General features: G+C 40.1%; 1 protein-coding gene across 1 annotated transcript in view; it reads right to left on the bottom strand.

The window, feature by feature from the left end:
- Nucleotides 1-27,355, bottom strand: part of EXOC4 (exocyst complex component 4) — an 805,586-nt gene that overhangs the window by 132,291 nt on the left and 645,940 nt on the right. The window contains exon 13 of the mRNA XM_027538961.1: nucleotides 12,296-12,451. Within this exon, the coding sequence (XP_027394762.1) occupies nucleotides 12,296-12,451 (156 nt within the window). The remainder of the gene's footprint in view (nucleotides 1-12,295; nucleotides 12,452-27,355) is intronic.

Here is a 27,355-nt window from a genome sequence, read left to right on the forward strand (position 1 = left end):
CTCAAGAGTCTTCTCCAACACCACAGTTCAAAAGCATCAATTCTTCGGCACTCAGCTTTCTTTATAGTCCAACTCTCACATCCATACATGACCACAGGAAAAACCATAGCCTTGACTAGATGGACCTTTGTTAGCAAAGTAATGTCTCTGCTTTTGAATATGCTGTCTAGGTTGGTCATAACTTTCCTTCAAAGGAGTAAGCATCTTTTAATTTCATGGCTGCAATCACCATCTGCAGTGATTTTGGAGCCCAGAAAAATAAAGTCAGCCACTGTTTCCCCATCTATTTGCCATGGATTGATAGGATTAGAGAAATACAAATCAAAACTCCAACGAGGTATCACCTCACACATGTCAAAATGACCTGAATCATAAAAAGTTTACAAATAATAAGTGCTGGAGAGGATGTAGAGAAATGGAAGCCCTCCCGTACTGCTGGTAGGAATGTAAATTGGTAAAACCACTATAGAAAGCAGTATGGAGATTCCTCCCCAAATTAAAAATAGACCCAGAATATTTTAAAAATTGAAAATATGACCCAGATATTCTACTCCTGGGCATATATCCAGACAAAACTCTTAATTTGAAAAAATACATGCACCCCAGTGCTCACTGCAGCACTATCTGCAATAGCCAAGACATGGAAGCTACCTAAAAATGACTGAATAAAGAAGACGTGGTGTATATATACAATGGAATACGACTCATCCATAAAAAAGAATGAAATGATGCCATTTGCAGCAATCTGGATGGACCCAGAGTTTACCATATTAAGTCATAAAGAAAAAGACAAACACCATGTGATAGTATCACTTATATGTGGAATCTAAAGCATGACACAATGGTATATGAAACAAGACTTACAGAGAACAGAACCATGACGGCCGAGTGGAAGAGGGTGTTGGAGGAAGGATGGGTTGGGAGTTTGGCATTAGCAGACTCAAACTATTATACACAGAACGGATAAGCCACAAGGATCTAATGTATAGCATGGGGAGCTATATATTCAGTTCAATATCCTGTGATAAACCATAATGGAAAAGAATATGAGAAAGAATGTATATATAGCTGAATCACTTTGCGGTACAGCAGAAATTGACACAACATTGCCAATCAACTAAACTTCAATAAAATCATATTTTTTAAAAGTTGGCATCTATAGATGAGGGATGGAGTGAGGGAACCTGGCTAAAGACATATGGAGAAGTAGGGGCAGGCGAGGGCGGGAAGCCAGGGCTCAGTCTCAGGCTTTTCTCCACATTCTGTACCCCTGTTTTGGGTCCCAAGTAGATGAGGAAACTGATACATCAGTGTGTGAAGTCCGTGAAAATTTCCATGAAAACTGGTACTTGCTAACAACAAGAAAAGAATGAATTGCGAAGTAGTGCATTATTTTCAAGCTGATGGCACCGCTCAGAGTTTTGATATAAACTCAACTTGGAACAAAGTTGCACGGGAAATGCTCTGTTAGCTTGGAACATGAATGCATCTTTCTTTAGCCAAGCCACTCAACAAGCCTGGTTACTAAGTCTTCTTTGCAGGATGTTGTCAAGCAATATGGGATATACACAATAAGGTACCAGTTTGTTTTTTGTTTTTTTTTTTTCTGTAGGTGCTGTGATTTCCAGAGGTGTGTGGTTTTTCCACCAGGAGCCACTGTAAGTTATGCATTCCTATAAACAACAACAGATGTCCATAGAACATCTCTTGGAAAATAATATTTTTAGAAGAATATATATATGCATGTACAACTGAATCACTTTGCTGTACAACAGCAATCAACATTGTACCTCATACTTCAATAAAAATAAAGAAAAAAGAACATTTCTTAAGCTTCAAAACAGATGATCAATACATAAGATTAAAATAACCAATAATTACTTATTGTTAATTGAAAATATACTCTGGTTTTTCAACTACCAAGAATGATGACAGATTTAAAAGTAAAAATGTATATACCATTGAACTTCCTCATTAACTATTTCAGCTTATTGATGATTCTGGTTATTCGTCAAATTTCCATACAATTTCCTTTGGAAAAAAAATTTACATCTGTTCAGAGCAGAGACATTAAACAGTTGATTTCAAGCAATGGCAATGATTCGAGCTAAGCAACCAAGTGTCATGTTTTGAAGGTAGCTCTCTGGGGAAGGGATTAGGGAACTGCTGGGGGATTTGGAGGAAGACAGAGAGAGGGGAACCTCAAAGTCAAAGTAAACTACTACAGAGAAGAGTAAAGCTTTGCATAAAATTAGCAGAAAAATACAGACAGATTAAGTTTTTTTTTTTTTTTTTCAGGGATAAAGAGAGGTTAGAATGACTGTATTTGTGGAGAACCGGTGAACTGGCAGTGAATAATAACAGGGTTTGAGGACGTGTGGAAAAAAAATTTTAAACCAATAAAAATTTAAAAGCTCAGTACTTATTGGTCATGGTTAAATAGCCAAGAACGATGAGCAGTGATCCCCTGTCCCACCCCTTCTCACCTTGGACTTTCGTCCCAGAAAGAAGCACCTACAACTTAAAAAAAAAAAAAATTCTGTTTCTAATTCTTTCAATGTTACATCCATCTTTTTATATAATCTGTGAAAACCACTACTCACTGATATATACATTTTATGAATGTATGAGGTGAGGACATGATTGGTAAGGAATTATCTTATTTATGTCCCTCTGGCAACTCCCTGATTATACCAATTTCCCCTTCAGAGTGCAGTTATGTTATTATTTTTAGTTTTTCTATTGGTCTCTTTTACAATATATTTATATATTATCTTTGCCTCTAGCAGCCGTACTCACTATGCTCTAAGTTCTTATTTAAGACCCCCATGGACTGTGAGCTCCTAATCTAGGAGGGATGCAGGGTGGGATGAAGAAAGGGAGAGGGTTACGGGGGCAGAGATGCTGGAGGAGTTCATACCTGAGCTGTATCTTGAGAGCTGAATGGGACAGGCACAGGAACCTGGGGTGGAATGAGCAGGAAGAGGAATGGACATGGGCAAAGACATAGAGGGAGGAAAGAGCATGGTAGACTGGGAACCTGAAAAGGTTCAGTAAGACAGGGGTGAGAAGGCCAAGAGTCCTTCATCACCTGGCAGGGAATTAAGCCTGCAGCAGAGAGCAGCCACCAGTAGAGATGGTCCTAGGGGGAGAACAGCAAGTGATGGCTATGGACTATCTCATTCATGTTTGCCCCCGTTGTAGGAACACCTCTTTCTGCTCCTACCCCAGAGAGATAACAGGTATCCTGCCCACCAACACTGTGTCACAGAACATCATTCTCAGCTTCACTTTCTGAAGGGCTGGGTAAGACTAAATTGGAAGGATTAACTTTTAAATTTTATTAAGACTCCAGATGAGAGAAAGAGGGATGGCATTAAATGTGTATCTATGTAAAAAAAAAAGTTAAATAATTCCATGACCTAAAATGAAACAAAAAATAAAATGCAGAAATACTGTATTTTGACTTTTTAATGGTACTAATAGATAATCATAATCCTCGAATAACTGTCTCAATAGACTAGCATTTATGCACTGCATAGAGGAGATTCACATTTTTTTTCATTTACTGCCAATCTTATGCTAACAAGAGTCATATCATTTTGATATAATAACAAAGTGCCTAATTCAATCATCTTGAAAATTAATTGATATGTTTGTAGCTGAGCCTCCAGTTAATTACCTTTTTTGTTTAATTTTGAAATTTAAGTCTGCTTCTCATCCGGTCTTGTCTGTCTGTGTCCTACATACATCTATGACCTTCATCTTGTATTATGGAGAAAAAAAAATTCTTGCAAAGCACTTTCTACTCCTGTACTTATTCAACATATTCATATTTTCTGATTCATCTTTCCTTTTATAATTATATTTTTAAAGTCATATTAAGTCTTCAGAGATAGTAGAATAAATGTCTCTCTTCTAATGAACATTTTGTTAGAGTTAACTGCATCAGATCTTCAAATTTATATAAAGATTCTTCAATAGCTATAGTTATCAAGAACCTTTTAAGTCATTGCTTATATTATTTTGAGAACCTTGACATTTCCAAGTGGAATTTTTCTGACACTTATTTTGTTCTACTTTATTAATACTGATACTTGCTTACATCTAAACACATTCCTAGGCCTACAAGATTTCTACTTCTATTAATTGTTAAATCTCAGCAGGAGGAAGAAAGTAAAGAGGTGTGAAGACCAAGACAAACCCCAAATAAAACAAAATGATTAATTAATGGCAGTGCTGAGGACTAGAACTCAGACCTGTGAGCTTCCAAAAGGAATAAGCTTTTGGGAGGCCACTGAAAGCATTTTCTTGCAATTAAGGCGACTGGCTCACCATTCTTCACATTTTATTTTAGTTTTTCATTTGAAGAGTGAATGAGGGCTTCCCGGTGGCTCAGTGGTGAAGAATCCACCTGCCAATACAGGAGACACAGGTTCAATCCCTGGTCCGGGGAGATCCCATATGCCTTGGAGCAAATAAGCCTGTGTATAACTTTTGAGCCTGTGCTCTGGAGTTTGGGAGCCACAACTACTGAAGCCCATGTTATAATTACTGAAGCCCGCGTGCCCTAGTGGAGAAGGCAGTGGCACCCCACTCCAGTACTCTTGCCTGGAAAATCCCATGGACGGAGGAGCCTGGTAGGCTGCAGTCCATAGGGTCACTCAAAGTCAGACAGGACTCAGCTACTTCACTTTCACTTTTCACCTTCATGCACTGGGGAAGGAAATGGCAATCCACTCCACTGTTCTTGCTTGGAGAAACCCAGGGATGGCAGAGCCTGGTGGGCTGCCGTCTATGGGGTTGCACACGACTGAAGCGACTTAGCAGCAGCAGCAGCAGCAGCATGAAGTACTAGCAGGGTCCATGCAAAGTAAAAATACAAACCTGTTTTCTGCTTTTATTCTGATTCTTTCATTAAGCATCTAATATAAAACTCATGCCAAATAAAATCTTAGAAATTGTCTTGCTCTTTGGAAAGAATATTTGGAACCAAAATTGCTGTTCTTTAAGCACTAAGTTCATACAGCTCAAAAAATAACAAAAATCAGTCTTAATAAACATATCACTCATTTGATTCTCCAGATGAAAAAGCTATCTTCTAAATAAAAATAACTAAAAATCTCCTTTCATTTTCTCTTCCTTGTTCAGGTCTGTATCACACATTACCTGAAACCAACATAATTTGCTTTATATCTTTTTAATCTTGTCAGCCCCTTTGTATCCTTCTTTTTTCCAACAATGATTTTCTTTTTTCTCTTCTTTGATTAGGCAAACATATAATTCAGAGGGAAGTAAGACAATCAGTTTTAGAGCATGTACATTCCTGGTATCATTATCCTGTCTTTCCCTCAAACAGTTGGATATTCTGTTAACAACCTGTTACTGAAAGGGAAAAAATGGGCAAAAATATAATACACAAAATACAATTAATTCTAATAATAATGAAGGGTAAAAGTATCTGTATGATAAATTTCTGCAACAAAGTGTGTGTGTTAGTCACTCAGTTGTGTCCAACTCTTTGGGACCCCATGAATTATAGCCCACCAGGCTCCTTTGTACATGGAATTCTCTAGGGAAGAATACTGGAGTGGGTTGCCTTTCCCTGCTCCAGGTGATCTTCCTGACCCAGGGACTGAACCCAGGTCTTCTGCATTATAAGCAGATCCTTTACCATCTGAGCCACCAGGGAAACCCATTAGCAAATAACTATTAAAATATCAGTCAAGATTATGATGGTGAATGCAAATGAAGGCATAACTCAAATGTCCAAAAGTAAAATTCTTGGCCAATTTAAGTCTGGATGATCACTGTGTGCTAGCTCTGGGAACCAGACTACCGGGGCTCGAATTCTAGCTCTGTCAACTTAGTGGCTCTGCAAATTCGGGGGCAGTTATTATTTAAGTTCTCTGCACCTCAGTTTCCTTATCTGTTGAATGAGAGTTAATAGTGCCTGTAAACACAGCCCATGGAATTCTCCAGGCCAGAATACTGGAGTGGGTAGCCTTTCCCTTCTCCAGGGATCTTCCCAACCCAGGGATCGAACCCAGGTCTCCTGAATTGCAGGCAGATTTTTCACCAGCTGAGCCACCAGGGAAGCCCTATTTAGTGTCACTCCCTGTCAACTCTGATTGTTGTAATAGATTAAACAATTTCATAGAAACTTAATGCTTTATCATTCATTTTGCTTCATGCTGGAGTTCCAGAACAATTTGTAGGTTTTATATATTCTTTAACTTTTATCACTTGAATATTCTTTTCCTGGTCAAGTGGAGAAGGGAATGGCAATCCACTTCAGTATTCTTGCCTAGAGAATTCCATGGACAGAGGAGTCTGGTGGGCTACAGTCCATGGGGTCATAAAGAGTCTGACACGACTGAGTGACTAACACTTTCCTGGTCAAGATAGATGTCAATTACATCCTTCCACTTCAGGATTTTCAAACCTGGCTGTAAAGTAATGATTCTTATTCTTTGAAATTATGGGGCCCTGAGTGAAATGGGTGTAACAAATTATGGGGGACAGGCTCTAATACATAGGGCCTCCCCACCCCTTTACTTCTTCCAACACCTCATCTCTTCTGTTAATTACATCTCCAGAAAGCAGGGCTGCTTTTATCAGTGGCTATCCAGTGATATCAAAAGGATAACTATATACATATATAAGACAGGTACAAAGACAATGGGCTAGAAAGCCTGCTTTCAGCTACTTTGGGAACAAAAGGATATTTGCTATATTTCATTTTTCTATTAAGGCCCTGGCCTGACCTATTTTTCCCCCTTTATTCAAAGTTAAGCCAGGAAATAATACATTTTATTTTTTTTAGTTAAAAAACGAGAATGGAAAAGGGTCTCATTTAGTAATGAAGGGAACATAACCTTTATTCAATGCAAAGGGCACTGGAGTCTATATTCATCCAGGCGCCAAATAGCCCTCTAAGCTTTAAAAACTAATTATAGGAGGAGAGTGTGATTTTTCAGTCTTTTTGGCTCATGCCACGCTCCTGTGGTACTCTAACGTGCTAAATCAAGGCTCTGTCAACTCTACCACATTGGAATATCAATGAAGAATGTCCCCTCCACTTACCTTTGGTTTCAGGATAGAGAATGTGATAGATTAAGAGAAAAGAATCAATCACATATAAAGCAAAATAGACATAAAAAATTATTTTTCTTCTGTTAAAGCAAACAGAATGTGTTTTCAACCCATGTTTATTTGCATGCAAAAACACGAACAAATATCTAAGGCACCTTGTTCAGCAAAATAAACCAGATAAATATGGAAAAATTTATATAAAATTCAAGCACAGACAAAACTAAACAACAGTGATGAAAGTCAGAACAGTGGTTACCTTCAGGTAACCTTATGGGTACAAGAAAAGTTCTGTATTTTGATCTGGGAGGTGGTTACAGGAGTAAAATAACATGTAACAGTTCACTGAGTTATACACCTAAGATTAACATGTTACTTCATGGATGTAATAATTCACCAAAAATTTTAAAAATATGTATAATTTGTTTTGCCTTCAAATTTAAGATGGAATGTAACAATTCAAATCACACACAGAAAAGAACAAAGCCAAGAACTAAATTCTAGCTCTTTTAAATCAGACATATGAGGTGGTATAGGGAGGCTCATCTCTTGATCAGCATTCTCTCTTTCTAACTATGGCTAGAAGGCCTCCCCTTTAAGCTTTTGAAGACAACTAATAAAACTGATTGAGGGGGAAGGAGGCTTCAGAGGGAGGCGATATATGTATACATACAGCTGATTCACTTTGCTGTACAGCAGAAATAAACGTGACATTGTAAAGCTTGATTGAGAGGGCAAGCTCTTACCACCACTTTGGGAACTATTTGGCCATGTGCACTACAATTGAACACATGCATATGCTATGACCAGCAACTTGAAGCCTACAGTGTAAGCAATAAAAAAACATACATACATATGGTTACCAAGAGAAGAGTAGAATATACAAAGAAGCACTATTTGTAACAGTTTCAAATTAGAAACTACCCAGGTGTACCTAACAGGAGTAAAATAAATGAGTGCATATATATACACATACACAGTCAAATAATAAAATATTAAAAAAATACTTGTGGTGTGTTCACATTCATTGTGTATTCACATTCAAGTCATGTCTGACTCTTTGCAACCCCATAGGCTGCGCATGATGAAATACGATATACGATCTATACACAAGAATACGCATGAATCTTGTCAACATAATGTGGAACAAATGGAGCCAGTTATAAAATATATAGCTGCATGATTCCATTAAAAAAAAAAAACAACCCAAACAGACTAAACTAATCTTGGTACTTAAAGGTAAAACGCAGGTAACTTTCAAAGAGGTGGCCAGTGACCAGGAGGAATGGTAAGGCTCACTACCGCTTTGTTCTGTTTCTTGGTATTATTCTGTTTCTTGATCTGGATACTGCTTACACAATGAAAAGCATGAAAATTTGCCAAACTGTGCCTTTGACGTGTGCACATGTAAACTATAGGCAATATAAGCAGAGAGATGGAAACTCTAAGAAAGAATCATAAGGAAATGATAGAAATCAAACATGCCATAACAGAAATGAAGAATGCTTCTAATGGTCTTATTTAATGGACTGGACATAACCAAGCAAAGAATCAATGAGCTTTAAGAAATGTCAATAAAAATTTCCAAAAGCCAAATCCAAAGACAAAGAATGAAAAGACAGAACAGAATATCAAAGAACAGAGGAACAATTTAAAAAGGTGTAATGTATGTTTGGGCATACTAGAAGGAGAAGAAAGAGAGAGAAAAAAAAATTAAACGATAATGACTGAGAATTTCCCCAAACCAATGACACCCATTGAATCACCATGATCCATGAAGCTCAGAGATCACCACCATGAAAAACACACATGTATACAAGATTTGAATAGTGCAAAATCAAAAACAAAGAAAGGAATTGTGCAAGAAGCCAGAGGAAAAAATTACCTTACACACAGAAAAACAAGGATAAAAATCACATTGGGCTTTTCTTCAAAAACCGTAAAACAAGAATAGTGAAGTGAAATACTTAAAAAGTGTTAGAAGAATTATCAACCTCGAAATTTGAACCCTGTGAAATTATTCTTCAAAAGTGAGGGGAAAATACTTTTTCCAACAAAAATTGAAGGAATTTGTCTTCAAAAGACTTGCCTTATAAGAAATGCTAAAAGAAGTTCTTTAGGAAGAAAGAAAATATAGGTTGGAGACTTGGACCTACATTTAAAAAGGAAGAGAATTAAAGAAGGAATAATTGAAGGTAAATAAAATCTTTTATTTCTCTTATTCTTAATTGATCCACAGGTAACAGTTTGTTCAAAATAATAATAGCAACATTATATACAGTGATCATAGTTTAAGGATAAATGGAATAAATGGCAGAAATGTTACAAGGGATGGGAGGAAAGAATTAGGACTACTCTGTTATAGCGTACTTTTGTTAGTCCCAAATGTATGTTGCGAACTCTAGTGGAACCTCTAAAAAAGCAAAAAATAAATAAAACAAATATATACCCTAAGGTGATACAGTAGAATTACACAAAAACACTCAAAACCAGACAGCAGAAAAGCACAGTCCATTTTTAAAAAACCATTAAGTTTGATTTTGTTAAAATTAAAAATTTCTGTTCTATGAAAGGCTCTGTGAAGAGAATGAAAAGACAAGGCACAGACTGAAAGTTTTTGTAAACACCTGTCAACTAAATAAGCGGCATCCAAAATAGCTCAACAGTAAGAAAATACATAACCTAATTTAAAAATGGGAAAACATCTGAACAGATAGATACCTTACTATATGTATATATACACACACACACACGTATATGTATACATATATATGTGTACACACACACACACACACACACACATATAGGCTACCCTGGTCGTTCAGTGGTAAAAAAATCTGACTGCAATGCAGGAGACTTGGGTTCGATCCCTCGGTTGGGAAGATCCCCTGGAGGACGGCATGGCGACCCACTCCAGTATTCCTGCCTGGAGAATCCCAAGGGCAGAGGAGCCTGGTGGGCTGCATAGTCCATAGGGTCACACAGAGTCAGACATGACTGAAGTGACTAAGTAGCAGTCACTGCTTTAATAAATGCTTATTTATTAAATAAAAAATGAGATGATGCTAAACATCATATGTCATCAGGAAACTACAAATGAAAACAATGAGATCACCAGACACTGATAAGAATGTACCGAATCTGAAACACTGACACCACCATATGCTGGCGAGGATATGGAGCAGCGGGAACCCCTACTCCCTGGTGGTGGGAATGCAGAATGGGACTGCCACTTTGGAATAGTTTTGCAATTTCTTACAAAACTAAACACACTCTTGTCATACAATCTAACAGCCACATTCTTCGGTATTTACCCAGATGAGCTGAAAACTTACATCCACAAAGAAACCTGCACATGAAGGTTTATGGATAACTGCCAAAACTTGGAAGCAACCAAGAAACCTAACAGTAGGTGAACAGATAAACAAATTCTGGTATGTCCATACAATGAAATGTTATTCAGACATCTACAAAAAAAAAGCTTATCAAGCCACAAAATGACAGAGAACAGAAGCGAATATGAAAAGGCTACGTACTGTATGATTCCAACTATATGACATTCTGGAAAAGGCAAAACTACAGAGATTGAAAAGAAAACAGGGGTTGCCAGGGGTTGGAGGAGAGAAGGGCTGGATGAACAGGAGGAGCATAGAGGATTTTTAGGGCAGAGAAACTATTATTCTTAGTGATACTGAAATGGTTACATTTACTTTAAACAGTGAATGGATACAATCACTAGACATTTCTCAACTTTTAAAATGTACAAGACAAAGAGTGAACCCACTGTGAACTACAGACTTCAGTTGATAATAACGTCAGTATCAGCTTACCAGTTTTAACAAACGTACCTCATTGCTGCAAGGTATTAAAAGTAGAGGAAAGTGGGGGTAAGAGTGGGTGAGGGGTCACATGGGAACTATGCATCTTCCACTCAATATTTTTAACAAACCTAAAACTGCTCCCTTATACAAATAAAAATCTATTAATTAAAAAAATACATATATATTCATATATATGTGTATTTTCTTATATCATGTATATGTTTTCTTATATCAATGTAACTAGCTAACAAGTTTTTCTGAGAGAATGTGAAATATAAGGAAGAAAACATAAATTGTTGTTGTTGTTCAGTTACTAAGTTGTGTCCAACTCTTTGCAACCCCATGAACTGTAGCACACCAGACTTGACTATAAGAACCTTTGTTGGCAAAGTGATGACTCTGCTTTTTAATACACTGTCTAGCTTTGTTATAGCTATTCTTCCAAAGAGCAAGCATCTTTTAATTTCTTGGCTGCAGTCACCGTGTGCATTGATTTTGGAGCCCCGGAAAATGAAATCTGACACTGTTTCCACATTTCCCCCATCCCTTTGCCATGAAGTGATAGGACTGGATGCCATGATCTTAGTTTTCTGAATGCTGAGTTTTAAGTCAGCTTTTTCACTCTGCTCTTTCACCTTCATCAAGAGGCATTATGTTAAATTATGGAAGAACTTTTGAGTCTCATGATTTTGAGAAAGTTTTAAATGGCACTATAGCAATTTTTCATAATAAAATAGTAAAGATATGGCACCACAATACACAAATACAGTTAACTTCATGAACAGTAAAGGCCTATTTATCTACAGTTGCAGCCCACATTCTGAGAAGGAGACAAGCTCACAGTTCTGTGATGAATTAAAATTAAAATACTGGTCACTACTTCTTTTATTCTTTTTCTGGTCTTTGCTTCTTTAAAGTGCTTTTACTTTATTTTATTAATATTTATTCATTCACTTGGATAGGCAAAAAGACAATAAGAATAAATTTTATTTATTTTAATGTGACAAAATATTACCTCCACTTCTCCCCTACCTGACCACCAATTTACACAGCTCTAAAATGACAGAGGTGAAAATATTTCACTGTGCCAGGCCAGCCATATGAAATTCAAGAGTGTCAACAGATTAGGCCACATTTTCACTGCTAAAAAAATAACTTAAATTGTACCAAAGTAAATATTGCGGGATAAAGTTGAGAGACTTCACTTTTGTCAAAATATGTAGGAAATAATCAGAGATAAAGCACTGTATATGCACCAATGTGGGAAGCACATCTCATTTCCACAAGGTTCACCTAAGTTCTATGAACTAAAAAGCACGTTAAGAACAACTGCAACATATAACATATCCGTACAAGGGCAAGGACTTTTTAAACGTTTTTACCTTATGAAATCTTCTTCCTCTTCTCTCTTTGACCTCAGCTGTTTGGGTTGAGCCATATTCATCCAGTTTGGTAGGGATTTCAAGAGCCTGCTGATATCATCATCTTTTGCCCAAGATGCGCTGATGACAAGTTTTTCTTCAGACTGGACGATACCCCTGAACACAACCAACAGAAAAGAGACACTTCAGAACACTTCATCAGCATTTTCCATCTACCTTTGTTGTTGGAAAAAGACACCATGCTCACCTCTCTTATTAACCTAACCCATTATCCAGCTGGAGGCATGACATCCACGGATAGGCCACCTTTGTGGGAAACATCATTTCTAGATTCCATTCTTAGTTTCTTCATTGTTGAGTAATTGTGAAACTAGTAATATTAATTAGCTCCCCTCATCCTAGTTAATCTCTAAGGATAAATAAAAGTGTATGGGAGGTCTTTTGTGGGTGGGGAGTGGAAAGGGATTCTTTCAAGAAAGATGCTGAACAAACAAAAAGTGGGTTAACCACAAAGACAGTGCAATTAAACAACAACATGAATTATATCTGAAAGGTGATGGAAGTGTTACAAAAGGCTGTTCTCTGACCTCTTGGTTTAAACTACCAGTTAGCTCTACTTGAAGATGTTTTTTGAATCATGGACACCCCTCTATTCAAAGCAAATCCACCATCACAGAGAAACCTTCTGCCCTTGATGTCAGGCAGAAAAAGTCTTTGATTACTGTTCTCTCTAGTGAGCTCTGACAAGTGACCTGGAGTGACAGGCTTCAAGTCCTTTAATAGGGCCCATGGGTGAGCTATTAACACTGCTCTTACCAAAACATACCTGGAAAGTCATCGTGAACACTCAATTCCAACTTAATTAAAAAGCTTCCCTTTCTGTTCAACATTTCTTTCACTGTAACTAATTTCAATGGTCTAAAAATCCTCCTCAGCAATTCTAGGTGACAGAATGGCATATATTTATGAAAGGACTGCTAATTAGCTGGCGAGCCCTCTGAGGCTAAGAAGTTCTCTCCTCCATCACAGGCAGGAATTTATGTTGGTATAATGGTTCTACTGAAGAACACGATGTCCTTCTAAATAATACAATACATACACAGTGTATATGCTTGGATGTATGAGAAAACCTTCTTTACCCAACAGACAGTGTATGTAGACAGAAGTTGCTGACACCTACAAACCTTGACTCATGGCAACCTAACTTGAGGTAACAAAATTCTATGTTGCAGGGAGCAACACTGTCCTGGTTCTCTGAAAATAAACTAGAATAAATAAGAGAACCATAGTTGATTTCTAGAATTCTCACTCACCACAAGCAAAAGGTTTCTAACAGTAAGTGTGGTCAGCAATACAAAACTTAGATTACAGAATCTTCTTCCCTGAGACCTCTCAAATTACTCTGACTGGTATCTTTTGTTCATTTTTTTCTTTGTTATTTTCAAGCATCTTCCCGCAATCTACATGGATTGATCCCACAAGATAACTTTACACTTTTATACATGGGGTGCTGTATTCAGTCTTACAGAATACAAATCTATGCTACTGCATGTCAGAAGAATCCTCAACGTTCTTTGGCATGCTTTTTACCTGTCTCTGATCGACTTCCTCTCTCCTTCCTTCTATGGCTATCTTTTAAACCTTTGTCTTTTATCTCCTCATTGTTTGACCCCCACATTTTTTCCATTTGTCAAAGAAAGGAGGGGACCGAAGTATATACTTTCAAACAGCTCAACTCTTATCCTCCATAGAAATATATTCAAATCTGTTTCATCACCACTTATTGGCAATAATTCCTCTACCTAGGCTTGTGGGGCTCCTTTCTCTGCCCTTCCTTCCAGCGACACCCCCCCTTTCCTGCATATCTGGGATCTCTCTCAATATATTCCTCAATCCCCTGTGTTCTATTTTTTAAATGAATGAATAACTGAATCTCTTTCCCGATGCAGTATCTCTCTAATAAAGCTTCTCTCCATCCACATACACTGTTATCAAATGAATGTGGCCTTCACCCAGTCACTTCATTCTCTCACCTCCCATTTACCTTTTCAATTCCTGAAGTCTCCCTCTGGGATCTACTCTATGGTTTAACCCATCTGTTCCTTCTTGCAACTTCTTCAGTGATTTTTAGTTCTAGATTTTCTGTTTAGCTCTTTTACAAATCCACTGGCTTCTTTCCTCTAAAATGTTCCGTACTTGTATTGCAGATTCTATCCTTCCTTTATTTCTCTGAATCATTTTTAAGCAGAGATTTTAAAGTTCTTATGTGGCTCTGTATTTTCAGCAAGTTCTTCGGGGTTTCTCTGGTGGCTCCGATGGTAAAGAATCTGCCTGCAATGCAGGAGACCTGGGTTTGATCTCTGGGTCAGGAAGATCCCCTGGAGAAGGAGATGGCAACCTATTCCAGTATTCTTGTCTGGAGAATCCCATGGACAGAGGAGCCTGGCTGGCTACTGTCCATGGGGTTGCAAAGAGTTGGTCGTGACCGAGCCACTAACCCTTTCACTCTGGATGTCAAATGTCCTATAAGTTGCATTTTCCTTCTTTTTTCATGAGGGTGGTTTGCTATTCAGGTCTGCAAGTTCTACCTCAGAGGGACTTGACCTTTGAACGAATCCCACATTTTGCCCTGTGCTTTGGAGATGTCACTATTAGATGAGCTGCATTCGCCCCTCCTGGATCCTTTAAGTTTCACTACTTTCAAATAAGTTTTTAAGTTTTTTTTTTCCTTCCTTATTCTGGCTTACAACTTTCTCCCCCTACACGAGTGGTATAAATTGAGGTCCTTACTTGCACACGTCACATGTGTAGGATTCTGATTTCTTTTAGAGGTCACTTTTTCCCTTGGACTGAAAGGAGATCAAACCAATCCATCCTAAAGGAAATCAGTCCTGAATACTCATTGGAAGGACTGATGTTGAAGCTGAAGTTCCAATGCTTTGGCCACCTGATGTGAATAACTGACTCATTTGAAAAGACCCTGATGCTGGGAAAGGTTGAAGGTAGGAAGAGAAGGGGACGACAGAGGATGAGATGGCTGGATGGCATCAATGGCTCGATGGACATGAGTCTAAGCAAGCTCCACGAGTTGGTGATGGACAGGGAAGCCTGGCGTGCTGCAGTCCATGGGGTCACAAAGAGTCAGACACAACTGAGTGACTGAACTGAACTGAACTGAGGGAAGCCTGGCATGCTGCAGTCCAAGGGGTCGCAAAGAGTCAGACATGACTGAGCAACTGAACTGAACTTTTCTCCTGGGAGTAGAGTGGCTTATTCCCAAGCACAAAGTTTTCCTAGTCTCATATATGGGTGGAAAGACCCCATGCATAACTCCTGCACAGATAAACTTCCAGGCCATGTAGGTGTTAATACGCTAGCCCCTACTGGGTCTTCACCTCTGTTATGATCTAAATGTTTGTGTCCCCCTGGAATTCACATGTTGAAATCCTACCACCGCTGCCACAGTATTAGGAGGTAAGGCTTTTAGGAAGTGATTAGGTCATGAGGGTGCAGCCCTCATAAAGGGGATTAGTGGCTTACGAAAGAGATCCCACAGATGTGGTTCCCTAGCCCCTTCCTCCGGGTGGTAATACAATAAACAGGCTTCAAACCAGAAGAGGGCCTCCCCTGATGCTTTCAGCACTTTGATCTTAAACTACAGCCTCCCGGACTGTGAGAAATAAATTTCTGTTGTTTATAAGCCACCCAGTCTGCGGTATTTTATTACAGCAGCCCAAACAAAGACTACCTCTGGATGTGGTCCTCATACAGTGGTGGGACTCTCAACTGTAACATTTGCTTGTTGTGATGACTTTTAGTTTCTGTTTCATTTGAGGCATGTGGAGAATTCTTTCTTTTGAATTTGGCAACATATTTAAAAAATATTTTTAAAGTCATATTTTTATCTTGACTTTCTATGTGTTGGAGTAGGAAAGGGGTTTCCTAAATATACCCACTCCACACTTCTAAATAAAGTCAAAATTCAGTATTAAATAAATTGAAGTCAGGGTTCTAAAACTATTGTTCCCCTGGAACTGTTCTACCAATCCATGGGCATGTTCTACCTTCAGTCCAGTTCAGTTCAGTTCAGTCGCTCAGTTGTGTCCGACTCTTTGTGACCCCATGAATCGTAGCACGCCAGGCCTCCCTGTCCATCACCAACTCCCGGAGTTCACTCAAGCTCACGTCCATCGAGTCAATGATGCCATCCAGTCATCTCATCCTCTGTTGTCCCCTTCTCCTCCTGCCCCCAATCCCTCCCAGCATCAGAATCTTTTCCAATGAGTCAACTCTTCGCATGAGGTGGCCAAAGTACTGGAGTTTCAGCTTTAGCATCATTCCTTCCAAAGAACACCCAGGACTGATCACTATGATTATTGAGATGTATCTGATACTTTTGACTATTCCTTTTTAAAAATAATACTCCTTTGGTATCCATGTCATTATCCCTCGTAAGTTCATTCTTAGCCAAACCAAGGGCTCTTTTCCTCTGTCCCTACTTTAGGTATTTGATTCCATAGCATTCTGGTTGTGCCATTTGGGCAATCTCATCTTCTTGCCAGACCCAACCCACCAGTATTCCGGGGACTCCCAAATTAATATTTTCAGGGCTGCCCTCTCTTCTAAGTCTCGGATCAGCATATGAAAAGGCTAACTGGAGAACTCTACTTAAAAGTCCTACAAGCAATTTAGATTAAACTGAGTCAAAAGAGGTCATTTATTATCCACCCTTCCCTGTCCCACTGAACATCTAGTATTCCCTAGTTTGATTGACAGACCAACCATACGTCCTGCTATTTGAGTCGGAAATTTGAAGTCATCCTCATCACTCATAGACACCACATCCTGCTGATTTCATGTTCTTAGTATCTCATAAGTCTGTTGTTTCCTGACTATGCCCTTCACCCATATGCAGACCCTCATCACTTTTCACTTGGACTTGGCCATGACCTTATAACTGGGTGCCTTGCCTGGAACTTCAAGACCATCAGTCCAATTCACCACTTTCATTGGAAGGGTCATTTCTCTAAAACTGTACAAATGCAATCCTGTTTTCTCCTTCTTAGAAATATTCACTGATTCTTAATTCTAATACCAAGTCCAAACTTAGCAAGTCATGAACATCTACCTTTTCAACTTCATCTCCTTCTACTGCTTTCCTCTCTTGTATATTCACTACTCCCAGTCACGGCTTCCCTGGTGGCTCAGATGGTAAAGTCTCTCTGCAATGTAGGAGACCTGGGCTTGATCCCTGGGTTGGAAAGATCCCCTGGAGAAGGGAATGGCAACAGACTCCAGTATTCTTGCTTGGAGAATCCCCATGGACAGAGCAGCCTGGTGGGCTACAATCCATGGAGTTGCAAAGAGTCAGACATGACTGAGTGACTAACACACACACACACACACACACCCAGTCAAATCCCTGCCTGTGTTGGCTGAACATCCCATCCACAGTCAAAATTCAATTGTTTTCTGAATGCTTCCTGCTTATGTGTATCATCTCTGCCTAGAGAACTTTTTTCCATCTCTACTGATTAAACATTACATCAGCTTTTCCCTTGAGACAACTGAGTCCTTTCATTGTGCCTTATCACCCTTTACTGGGGCTTTCAATCTTGACTGCATCTGTGCATGCATGCTAAGTCACTTCAGTCATGCCCAACTCTTTGCAAACCTAAGGACTATAACTGTCAGGCTTCTCTGTCCATGCAATTTCCCAGGCAAGAATAATGGAGTGGGTTGCCATGCCCTCCTCCAGAGGAGTTTCCCGACCCAGGAATCAAACCCTTGTCTCTATGTTTCCTGCATTGGTAGGAGGGTTCTTTACCACTAGCACCATATGAGATGCCCTGGGGAGCTTTAAAAATATTACTAGATGTCCGGGCCACGTCTAAAACCTAGTACACCAGAATCTCTGGGGATGGCATGTGGGCATCAACATTTTAAAAAGTGTCCCAGGTGATTCCAGTGGGCATTCCAAGGTGAGAACCACTACCTCCCACATACCTCTGCTCTCACGGGTCCTACCACACTTCTTTACAAGCTAGTATCCCTTACTAGATGGTGGCTTCTCTGAGGACAGAGTTGATTCCTCACTAGCTATTGTGCACCCAGTGCCGTGCACAAAACCTGGTATTTGGAGTGTGTAAGAACTGAACTGGACATAAAAATAAGCCCTCTTCAGTTTTAGGAATCTTGGGTAACTGATTAAGCTAAAACCATGTCAGTGGTTTTCCTTTACTCCTTCTCTGCACCAAATGACTCAGGTGAGCCATCAAACCATCTGGCATTTTGACCAAAGTATAGATCATTCTGCTATGCTCTCACTATACCTCTGTGAATTCAACAAAATTAGAATAATGAATAGAAGTGTATCCCCCTTTCGAAAGAAAAAAAAGCCCAGCATTAAAAAGTCCTGACTCACAAGACAAACGAGCCAAGGAGTAATTACTGTCAAGCCTTCCCTTTCCACTCCACTTACTCATACATGGCCTATTACTGGAAAGTCTCCTCAAAGCCTCACTTTCTCTGGGAGGACCTTGTTAACTGTGTCAGCCTACAGTATTTTCCCCTTTGGAAAGCAAATGAACAAAACCCCTCCTTTTCTACTTACAATTTATAACCTCATAGCTAGGACTTTGTCCTATACCATGGGTTGGTCAAATTAAATAATCTGCATGTCAGATCTGCTTCACCTGCTAATTTCATATGTGTTATAAAAGCTGTGAATAGTGCTGATATTTTCAATGCTTTTTTAAAATCTAAAGACAACTATTTTGTGACATATGGAAATTACATAAAGGTTAAATTTCAGATTTATTTAACCTTTATGTAATTTCTATGGAATCTAGAAAGATGGTACTGATTAATTTATTTGCAGGCAGCAATGGGGAAACAGACATAGAGAACAGACATGAATGCAGGAGAGGGGAGGAACGGGTGAGATGTATAGACAGAGTCACATGGAAACTTACATTACCATATGTAAAATAGATAGCCAATGGGAATTTGCTGTATGATTCAGGGAACTCAAATAGCGGCTCTGTATCAACCTAGAGAGGTGGGATGGGAAGGGAGGTGGGAGAGAGGGGACATATGCATACCTATGGCTGATTCATATTGATGTTTGACAGAAAACAACAAAATTCTGTAAAGCAATTATTCTTCATTTAAAAAATAAAAAATTTTTAAAAGTTAAATTTCAGTGTCCATATTTATTAAGAGCTATGGCTGAGTGGGTCAGTTCCTCTCATGCCCACAGTACAAATCAAAATTCTGTTCCACGGAGTTAGAAGCCCAAACCCAACACAGTTTTTCAGCATGTAAATCTTTGAGCCCATCCATGATGGCCCCCATCTGTTCCCCGGTTCAGGGAAAAGGCTGGGTCTATAGGCATGAGATAGTACTGTACATTTTTCAAGAACTAGACTTTTTCATTTTAGCATTGGTTGGAATGAAAAAGTATCGCTTAGTGGGGTACTATGTTAAAAGTACTCATACTATTTACTTATGTATTTCTTAAAGCCTGGTTTAATTCAATAGTACAGTATTACATTACTGTCTCCACTAATAGTCATAGATCCTGTCTTATTAAAAAACAGTAATCCAAATTAACGAGCATGCTATCCACCTATATAATGCCCTCAACCATAAATTATTAATTCATATTGTAATCAGTCCCAAAAGCAATTCCAAATATCCTAATTTGAAATATTAGCATTGATTAGCAACATACGATTACCCTAAGGGGAATTTTTCATTCAAATGGCAAAGTTCCCATCTTGACCAACCGCAGTACTTTATAATTCTGTGAAAAATGGTACTATGTGGGTGACACAATTCTAGGACATATCCAAACAGCCTCCAAAAAGGAGAACTAAATTTACAACAATTACTCCATAAGAGGGGTAGGGTTAATCACCACTACCAGAACTATAATCTACTGATTAATTCACAGCTCAATGGGCCACAGACACAGCCATCTGTGTAGCCATTTGTACCTGCTCCCAGGAGGAAGAGGAAAAGAGGTATACCTCTTGGAACAGGTGAGGGGGCTGCCATGGGAAGAGTCCACCCTCTGGACACAGCTGAGTGAATTTCATTCAGAAAACATCTGCTGGTGTCGACTGGCTCCGACGTGTACCGCTTCCTTGCTGGAACATTTGGGAAGTACACGTGTGCCTGGTCCCCGGACACAGCTGGGGTGCTGAGTCTTTCATTAGGTAAACAAGCAGGGGCAGGTGGGGCTAATTGGATTCAACTGTTTGGTGACAGCCTGGGCATGATGTTTGCTTTCCCAGACTGAATCTTTCAGACAATTAAAAAAAAAACTAGGAGCCAAGCTAGAGAAATGAACCCCATCAAGGCTGGTCCAAATGAAGCCACTATAGTTGATTTTTGACCATGAATGACTGGACCTGTAGCAGGTCAGACTGCAGAGCGACATTCAGCAACTCGGCGATCATGACAATGAACGCAGAATGCAGAGCTGGTACTATGTCGCTGAGTGAAATCAAGCAAACACAAAAGCAGATGCAAAACTAAAGATTCTCTTAAGAAAAGACGGAGCAGAATAAATAGGAAAAGAGCAGAGAAACATCAGGTTGTCTTTCACATCACACTCAATGCTGCTCAGAGAGCTTTATGATGGTATGTATCTCCACCTTGGAATTGTAACTCAAGAAACATCTGATAACTCTAGAGATGGGTGATGGAAAGAAATAATCTTAAGAGGACCCAGGGGGAAAGACTTGAAATTTCAGAGCTTACCGAAATTATTTAGGGGATAATTTAATAACAACCTTCAACTAGATAAGCTCTCACATGAAGGGTCATAAGTGTTTGATATTTTAAAAACCAAGAAAAATAATTATAACACAGTGGACCAAGAATACAAAATCTGCCTCAACTGTCAGGGCTCAGATTTTTTTTAATGATAAGCCAATTTAAATATAAATATAAAGATCTTTATAAAAAGATCTCAGACCAGGTAACTCCCAGTTTCCACCCTAAATGAACATGTCTCTCTGATCTGAAACATTATTTGAGTTTCCCACTTTCTCTTCTTTGGGCTGTAGAGCCAGTCTTAGCTTCTCATGCCTGTACAACCACTTGCTTACATTGGGACCTTAGCCATGGTATGAACCTTTCTGAACCTCTGTTTCTTCATTTGTAAGGTTGGGAGAATCTAATCTTGAGAACTGCTGTGACTGACAAAATGAGTAGATAACTATGGAGTCCTTGCACAATGACCACGCACCTTCCCAAGTGTGTATTTCCATTCTAGTTCGGGTCCTTATTACTTTGCTTCAAAGTGACTGCAACTGACTCCTCCTTCATCGTGAGTTAGGTGGGGGAAATTAAGACTGGCTGCTTGCTAGGGAACTCCTGGGAGATGTGATTGGAAGGGCAGTATCTGTACTTGACAAGAAGGCAGTTGATGGGCACTAGAATATGGGGCTTCCCATGTGGCACTAGTGGTAAAGAACCCACCTGCCAACCCAGGAGACATAAGAGACGCATGTTTTATCCCTGGGTGGGGAAAATCCCCCGGAGAAGGGAATGGCAACCCACTCCAGTATTCTTGCCCGGAGAATCCCTCAGACAGAGTAACCCGGTGGGCTTCAGTTCATGGGGTCGCAAAGAGTGGGACATGACTGAAGTGATTTAACATGCACACAGAAAAGTAGAGTTATTCACTTGATCAATAAACATGAGGGAAAGGCCTGTATGCAGATGTCATGCTAAATGTTGGGACAATTTTGTGGAAAAAAGACACAGTAACTTGCTTCTATAACTCCAGAATTCAGATCAGTAACACATACAAGAATCACTTTGGGGACATTTTTAAACTACTCTTGCCCAGGTCCAGGATTCTGTGAGCCTTATGTGAGAAATCGAGGTGGTGTGTTTTAAAATCTCCTCAAATAACTTGCGAGTCCACAGTGTTTGAGAGAGAAAGACATGTAAACCAATAATATATCAAATAACACATGATAAAAGTCTTCAATTATAATACAGCTGGATAAATATTGAAATGTTATGCCTAATAAGTTATAGGAGCACATAATAAAAGCTCGCATTTGCTGACTGTGCTCTGTGAATCAGATACTGTACATATTTTTATAAATGTCTTCATAATCTCTTCACTATTTAATGAAAATGAATGTATCAGTGGTAGGTGAGCCAAGAATAGGGGACATAGCATAGGTTTAAGAGGCAAACCAGAAGACAGGCTAGCATGGAGCTTGACTAGGGTTCCCTGGCACAGCCCTTGGCTCATCTGAGGTTCAGAGTTAGTTAGCTGGCAAAGACAGTGAGACCAGGTCAATTAAACTCTCATTCCTGTAGGACCCTGGCATCTTTCTGCACAGCAAATCCACAGGGTTTCACAAACCATGGTGTCTAGTCTCTGCTACTTGGCACAAGGTAGCCACTGAGAGCTTCTGAAGACACTACTTGGATTAGAGAGGACAGGTCATCCTGTTCCCAAATACCCATGATGGTGTTCCTGTACTTAACATGGGAAGTTTAAAAGAAGAGAAACCTTTTCTGCTCATTCTTAACTACACTGACCACCCCAGTCATTTTCATTTCTCAACCCCTCCCCCATGCATCACGTCCATCCATGCTTCCCTACTGCTTGCTCATCCTCTTCGGTCTGTTAGGAACTGACTCCTTCATTAAATAAACATCTTGAAGCCCCACAAGGTGTCCAGGCTTGTGCCAGAGCTGGCTTCTGCCATTGGTGGTGGTAAGTGCACCTCCATGTCACTCATGCCTTGGTATGAGTTCTCAGGCCTCCGAGGAGAAGTGGTGAAAGGTGGGCTCTGGGGTTGGTTCTACCTTCTCCTAATAAAAACATGCCTGTGTCTTGTATCAACTGCTTCTTCAAGATTAGATGTTTTATTTGTGTTTTCTACCCGGCCCAACACAATGCAGGAAGGCCCAGAAATTTGATTAATGAGCTGATGCTCAATTGGAACAGACAAACTTTACAAAAATGATTTTCCATCTTCAAGTGACTATTTGGGGGCACATAAGCAGCTGCTTGTACCTTAGGACAAAGAGGATGATATAGGGAGAGAAACACTCAGCTTATAAGTAGCAGACCAACAGACTGGCCACCTGTCGCTAATGCAGTATAAATGCATGCTCAGTCACTCAGTCGTGTTTGACTCTCTGCGACCCCATGGGCTATAGTCCGGCAGGCTCCTCTGTCCATGGGATTTCCCAGCAAGAATACTGGATTTGGGTTGCCATTACCTCCTCCAGGGGATCTTCCCCACCCAGGGATCGAAACCTTGTCTCCAGTGACTCCTGTATTGGCAGGTGGATTCTTTACCACTGAGCCACCTGGGAAGCCCCTCACTAATGCAGAGGACCCAAGAATTCACAGCTGAGTTTTCTTTTAAGACTCAAGAGTTGTGACTAATTAAGAAGTAGACTTCTAGTCCTCATCTCCCTTTTAGGATGCCTTTTTATCCAAAGCATATAACATGACATCAGTATACATAACAGGCTTTCTCTCCAGAGTGAAGGGCTCAGAGAAAGGTGAGATGTTGTTGACCCTTCCTTAGACCTCCTTGTGACTCCCCTGGTGGCTCAGACGGTAAAGCGTCTGTCTACAATGCGGGAGACCCGGGTTTGATCCCTGGGCTGGGAAGATCCCCTGGGAGAACGAAATGGCAATCCACTCCAGACTATTGCCTGGAAAATCCCATGGACAGAGGAGCCTGGTAGGCTACAGCCCACGGGGTCACAGAGAGTCGGACATGACTGAGTGACTTCACTCCAAACTCCCAGTGGTTCACTTGGGTTCTCAGGGCAAACTCGGAAAACACTCCAGCTCTCAGCAGAGGGCATTGTGAGCTTATGGATCAGATTCTTTGTGTAAAAGATATCTGCTGAGAAAGAATCCGATGGCGGTATTTCCCCGCTCCCTTCCTCCTTCCCCAATGTTATATCACTTTGGATCATTTGAATTGTATATGGCTTTCTATTTAAGTCAGTCATTTGCTGGCAGCAAAACTAGAACATTTCCTGTTTTTCCTCTCACTGTAATCAGGATTTGGCTGTCCAAATTAGAACTGCCCTAATTACTCCTCAGCAGGTGCCAGTCTGGGGGAGGGCAACACGTGGGAAGAGAGGAAGTAAGGACACTTTACATCTTCAGACTCACACAGTAAGGAAACACTTTCTTCCGAGCCTGGAAAGCCTGACTAAGTGACAGGTAACAGGCACCACAGGGTTCTGTGTTGCGTGTGTGAGCGCGCTGTTGTGTAACAACCACGTAAACGATTTTCTATTTAATCCCCGGCAGAGCTTCACAGGAGTACTTTTCCCAGCTCTGAGATAAATTCAGCAACTGTGGTAGACCAGGACAGAGAAGACTCTGAAGAAGGAACAGTGTGATCGTGGGCACCAGTAAGTCGACATCATTCCAGAGAATTTGGCCAGGAAGGACACCAAAATGATTAGTCCCTCGGGAGAAGGAATCACGATACCTGTTGACCACAAGGTATCAAGAACCAAAAGTAATGGGTATTTTCCAAGAGAAAAGCATGGGGGTTGGCCAAAAAGTGGATTCGGATTTTCCCACAGGATGGCACGGAAACATCTGAGTGAACTTTCTGGCCAACCCAGTAGTATAATAGATTGGTGCATTGTTTGGACAAAACGGTGAACTATAAATGACAGAAATCATTCCTTTGAGAAGGACAGAGCATGGTGAACAAAACTACCTGTGAGCCTGTCTAAAGCCAGTTACTATATTTGTTGCACTGAATCCAACCCCCAAACACAATTTTAGCAATGTTCATTCTTTCTCTCCTGCATCGATAATTTTCCCTTTGTCCTAAATAATTTTCTTAAAATATAAACATGCACTTATTTCTATTTAAAATAACAGCTAAAACAATTAAAAAACACTTCATGTGGTCTCAATTCCCCAGCTATCACTCCATTTCTCTGTTCCCTTTCACAGCAAAACTCACTGTAAAAGTTCTGCCTATATTTACAAGTTCTCTACTCCCAGATTCTTTTTTTAAGTCCGTATCAATCCAGGTTTCCCATCTACGAGTCCATGGAAACAACTCTTGTGACAATCAGGAATACCCCCGTGTTCCATTTATCACTCAAAGATGAGTTCTAACACGATCCTATAGCAGCACTGGGACAAAGGATCCCTCCATCCCTTCACTTGGTTTCCTGGACCCCACACTGTCTTCTTCTTCCTCCTACTTCGCTGATGGTCGCTTCTCAGTCTCCTTTGCTGGTTTCTCATCTTACAAACTTCTTAAATTCCACAGTCCTTTTCTCTGTCATAGTAATACTCAATCCCCTAGCGATTTCATGTAGTCCATAGTTTTAAATACCATTTATATACACTATTTATATGTTGGTGGCTGAGAATACCTATCTCCAGGGCAGACTTCTTTCCTTTTGATACATACATCCAACTGCCCATCCCATAGCTCCATGTGGTTGCCTAATACACACTCCAAATTGGAATCTTACCTACTGCCCCCAAACCTGCCATGTTCTCCATCTCAATACTGGCAACTCTGACTTTTCACCATTTAAATGAAAAATCCTGAATCATTTTTGATAGCTTTCTTTCTCTCACACTCTATCCAGTCTGGCAGGGAGTTCTGTTGGCTGGCCCTTACAAATACAGTCGATCTTTGAGCAACGCAGGGGTTAGGCGCACTGACTTCCCGCACAGTTAAAAATCCATATACTATTTCTGCCTCAAAAACCAAAGATTGATTAGTGACTCACCCAGGGGCACGAAACTGAAACAGTCTGGACAGAATCAGGACCCAAACCCTAAGTTTTTTGATTCCACATGCTGGAATCAAACACAAACTTTCCCTCACACTTAAAGATGTGCAGAATGAAAATCCAGGTACTGTATTTATTGAAAAAAATGTGCATATTAGTAGCAGACCCATGCAGTAGAAATTTGGGCTGTTCAAAGATCAACCATGTATTCAGAATTCAACCAGTTCTCACCCCCTGTGCTGCTGCTAACCAGTATGAGCTGCAATTCTCACCTGGATGACCGCAACAGGCCCTCGTCAGCCTCCCTGCTTCCATCTGTGTAACCCCTACAGCCTACTCTCAATACTTATATTTAAAAATAAAAATCAGACCATATCTGCTTGTAGGCACAGCTCTTGCAATGGCTCCTGTTTTAATCAGAATAGAAGTCAACAGCCCTACAGTGGCCTACGAGGCCCTACACGCCTGGCCCTCTGTTCCCTTTCGGATATCTTTCTAGTTCCTTCCTGCTCAGTTTACCCCAGACACGCTGGCCTCCCTGTCGGTTCTGAAAAGTGTCATGTGTAGTCATGCTTGAGGGCCTCTGTCCTTTGCCAGGGCATTCTTTCCAGATAATCTTCTCTAACTCCCCAAACTCCTTCCAGTCTTTTATCAAACTTCAACATGACAGGGCCTACTGGGGCACCCTACTGAAAACTGCAACCTTCTTCTCCTACATCCCAGGGTCTATTGACTCTACTCTGTTTCCCCCTGCAGGGCTTAGCATTTTCTAAAATTCTTTATGGATTTATGTATTCTATTTATTGTATATCTCCTCTCTCCCATCTCCAACAGAGTGTAAACCTCTACAGTGTAAACCTGTAGAAAGCAGTATATTTTCTGTTTGGTTCACTGCTGTATCTACAAATCCTGGGATAAGTACTCAATAAACATTATGCTAAAGCTGAAACTCCAGTACTTTGGCCACCTCATGCGAAGAGTTGACTCATTGGAAAAGACTCTGATGCTGGGAAGGACTGGGGGCAAGAGGAGAAGGGGACGACAGAGGATGAGATGGCTGGATGGCATCACTGACTTGATGGACGTGAGTTTGAGTGAACTCCAGGAGTTGGTGATGGACAGGGAGGCCTGGCATGCTGCGATTCATGGGGTTGCAGAGTCAGACACGACTGAGCAACTGATCTGATCTGAAACATTCATTAAATGAATGAAATTCTAGAGACCAAGCAAATGAACTGTTTTAAGGATCAAGTAATTAACTGTGTCAAGAGTAAC

This window comes from Bos indicus x Bos taurus, chromosome 4, assembly GCF_003369695.1.
Source record: "Bos indicus x Bos taurus breed Angus x Brahman F1 hybrid chromosome 4, Bos_hybrid_MaternalHap_v2.0, whole genome shotgun sequence".
NCBI lineage: Eukaryota > Metazoa > Chordata > Mammalia > Artiodactyla > Bovidae > Bos > Bos indicus x Bos taurus.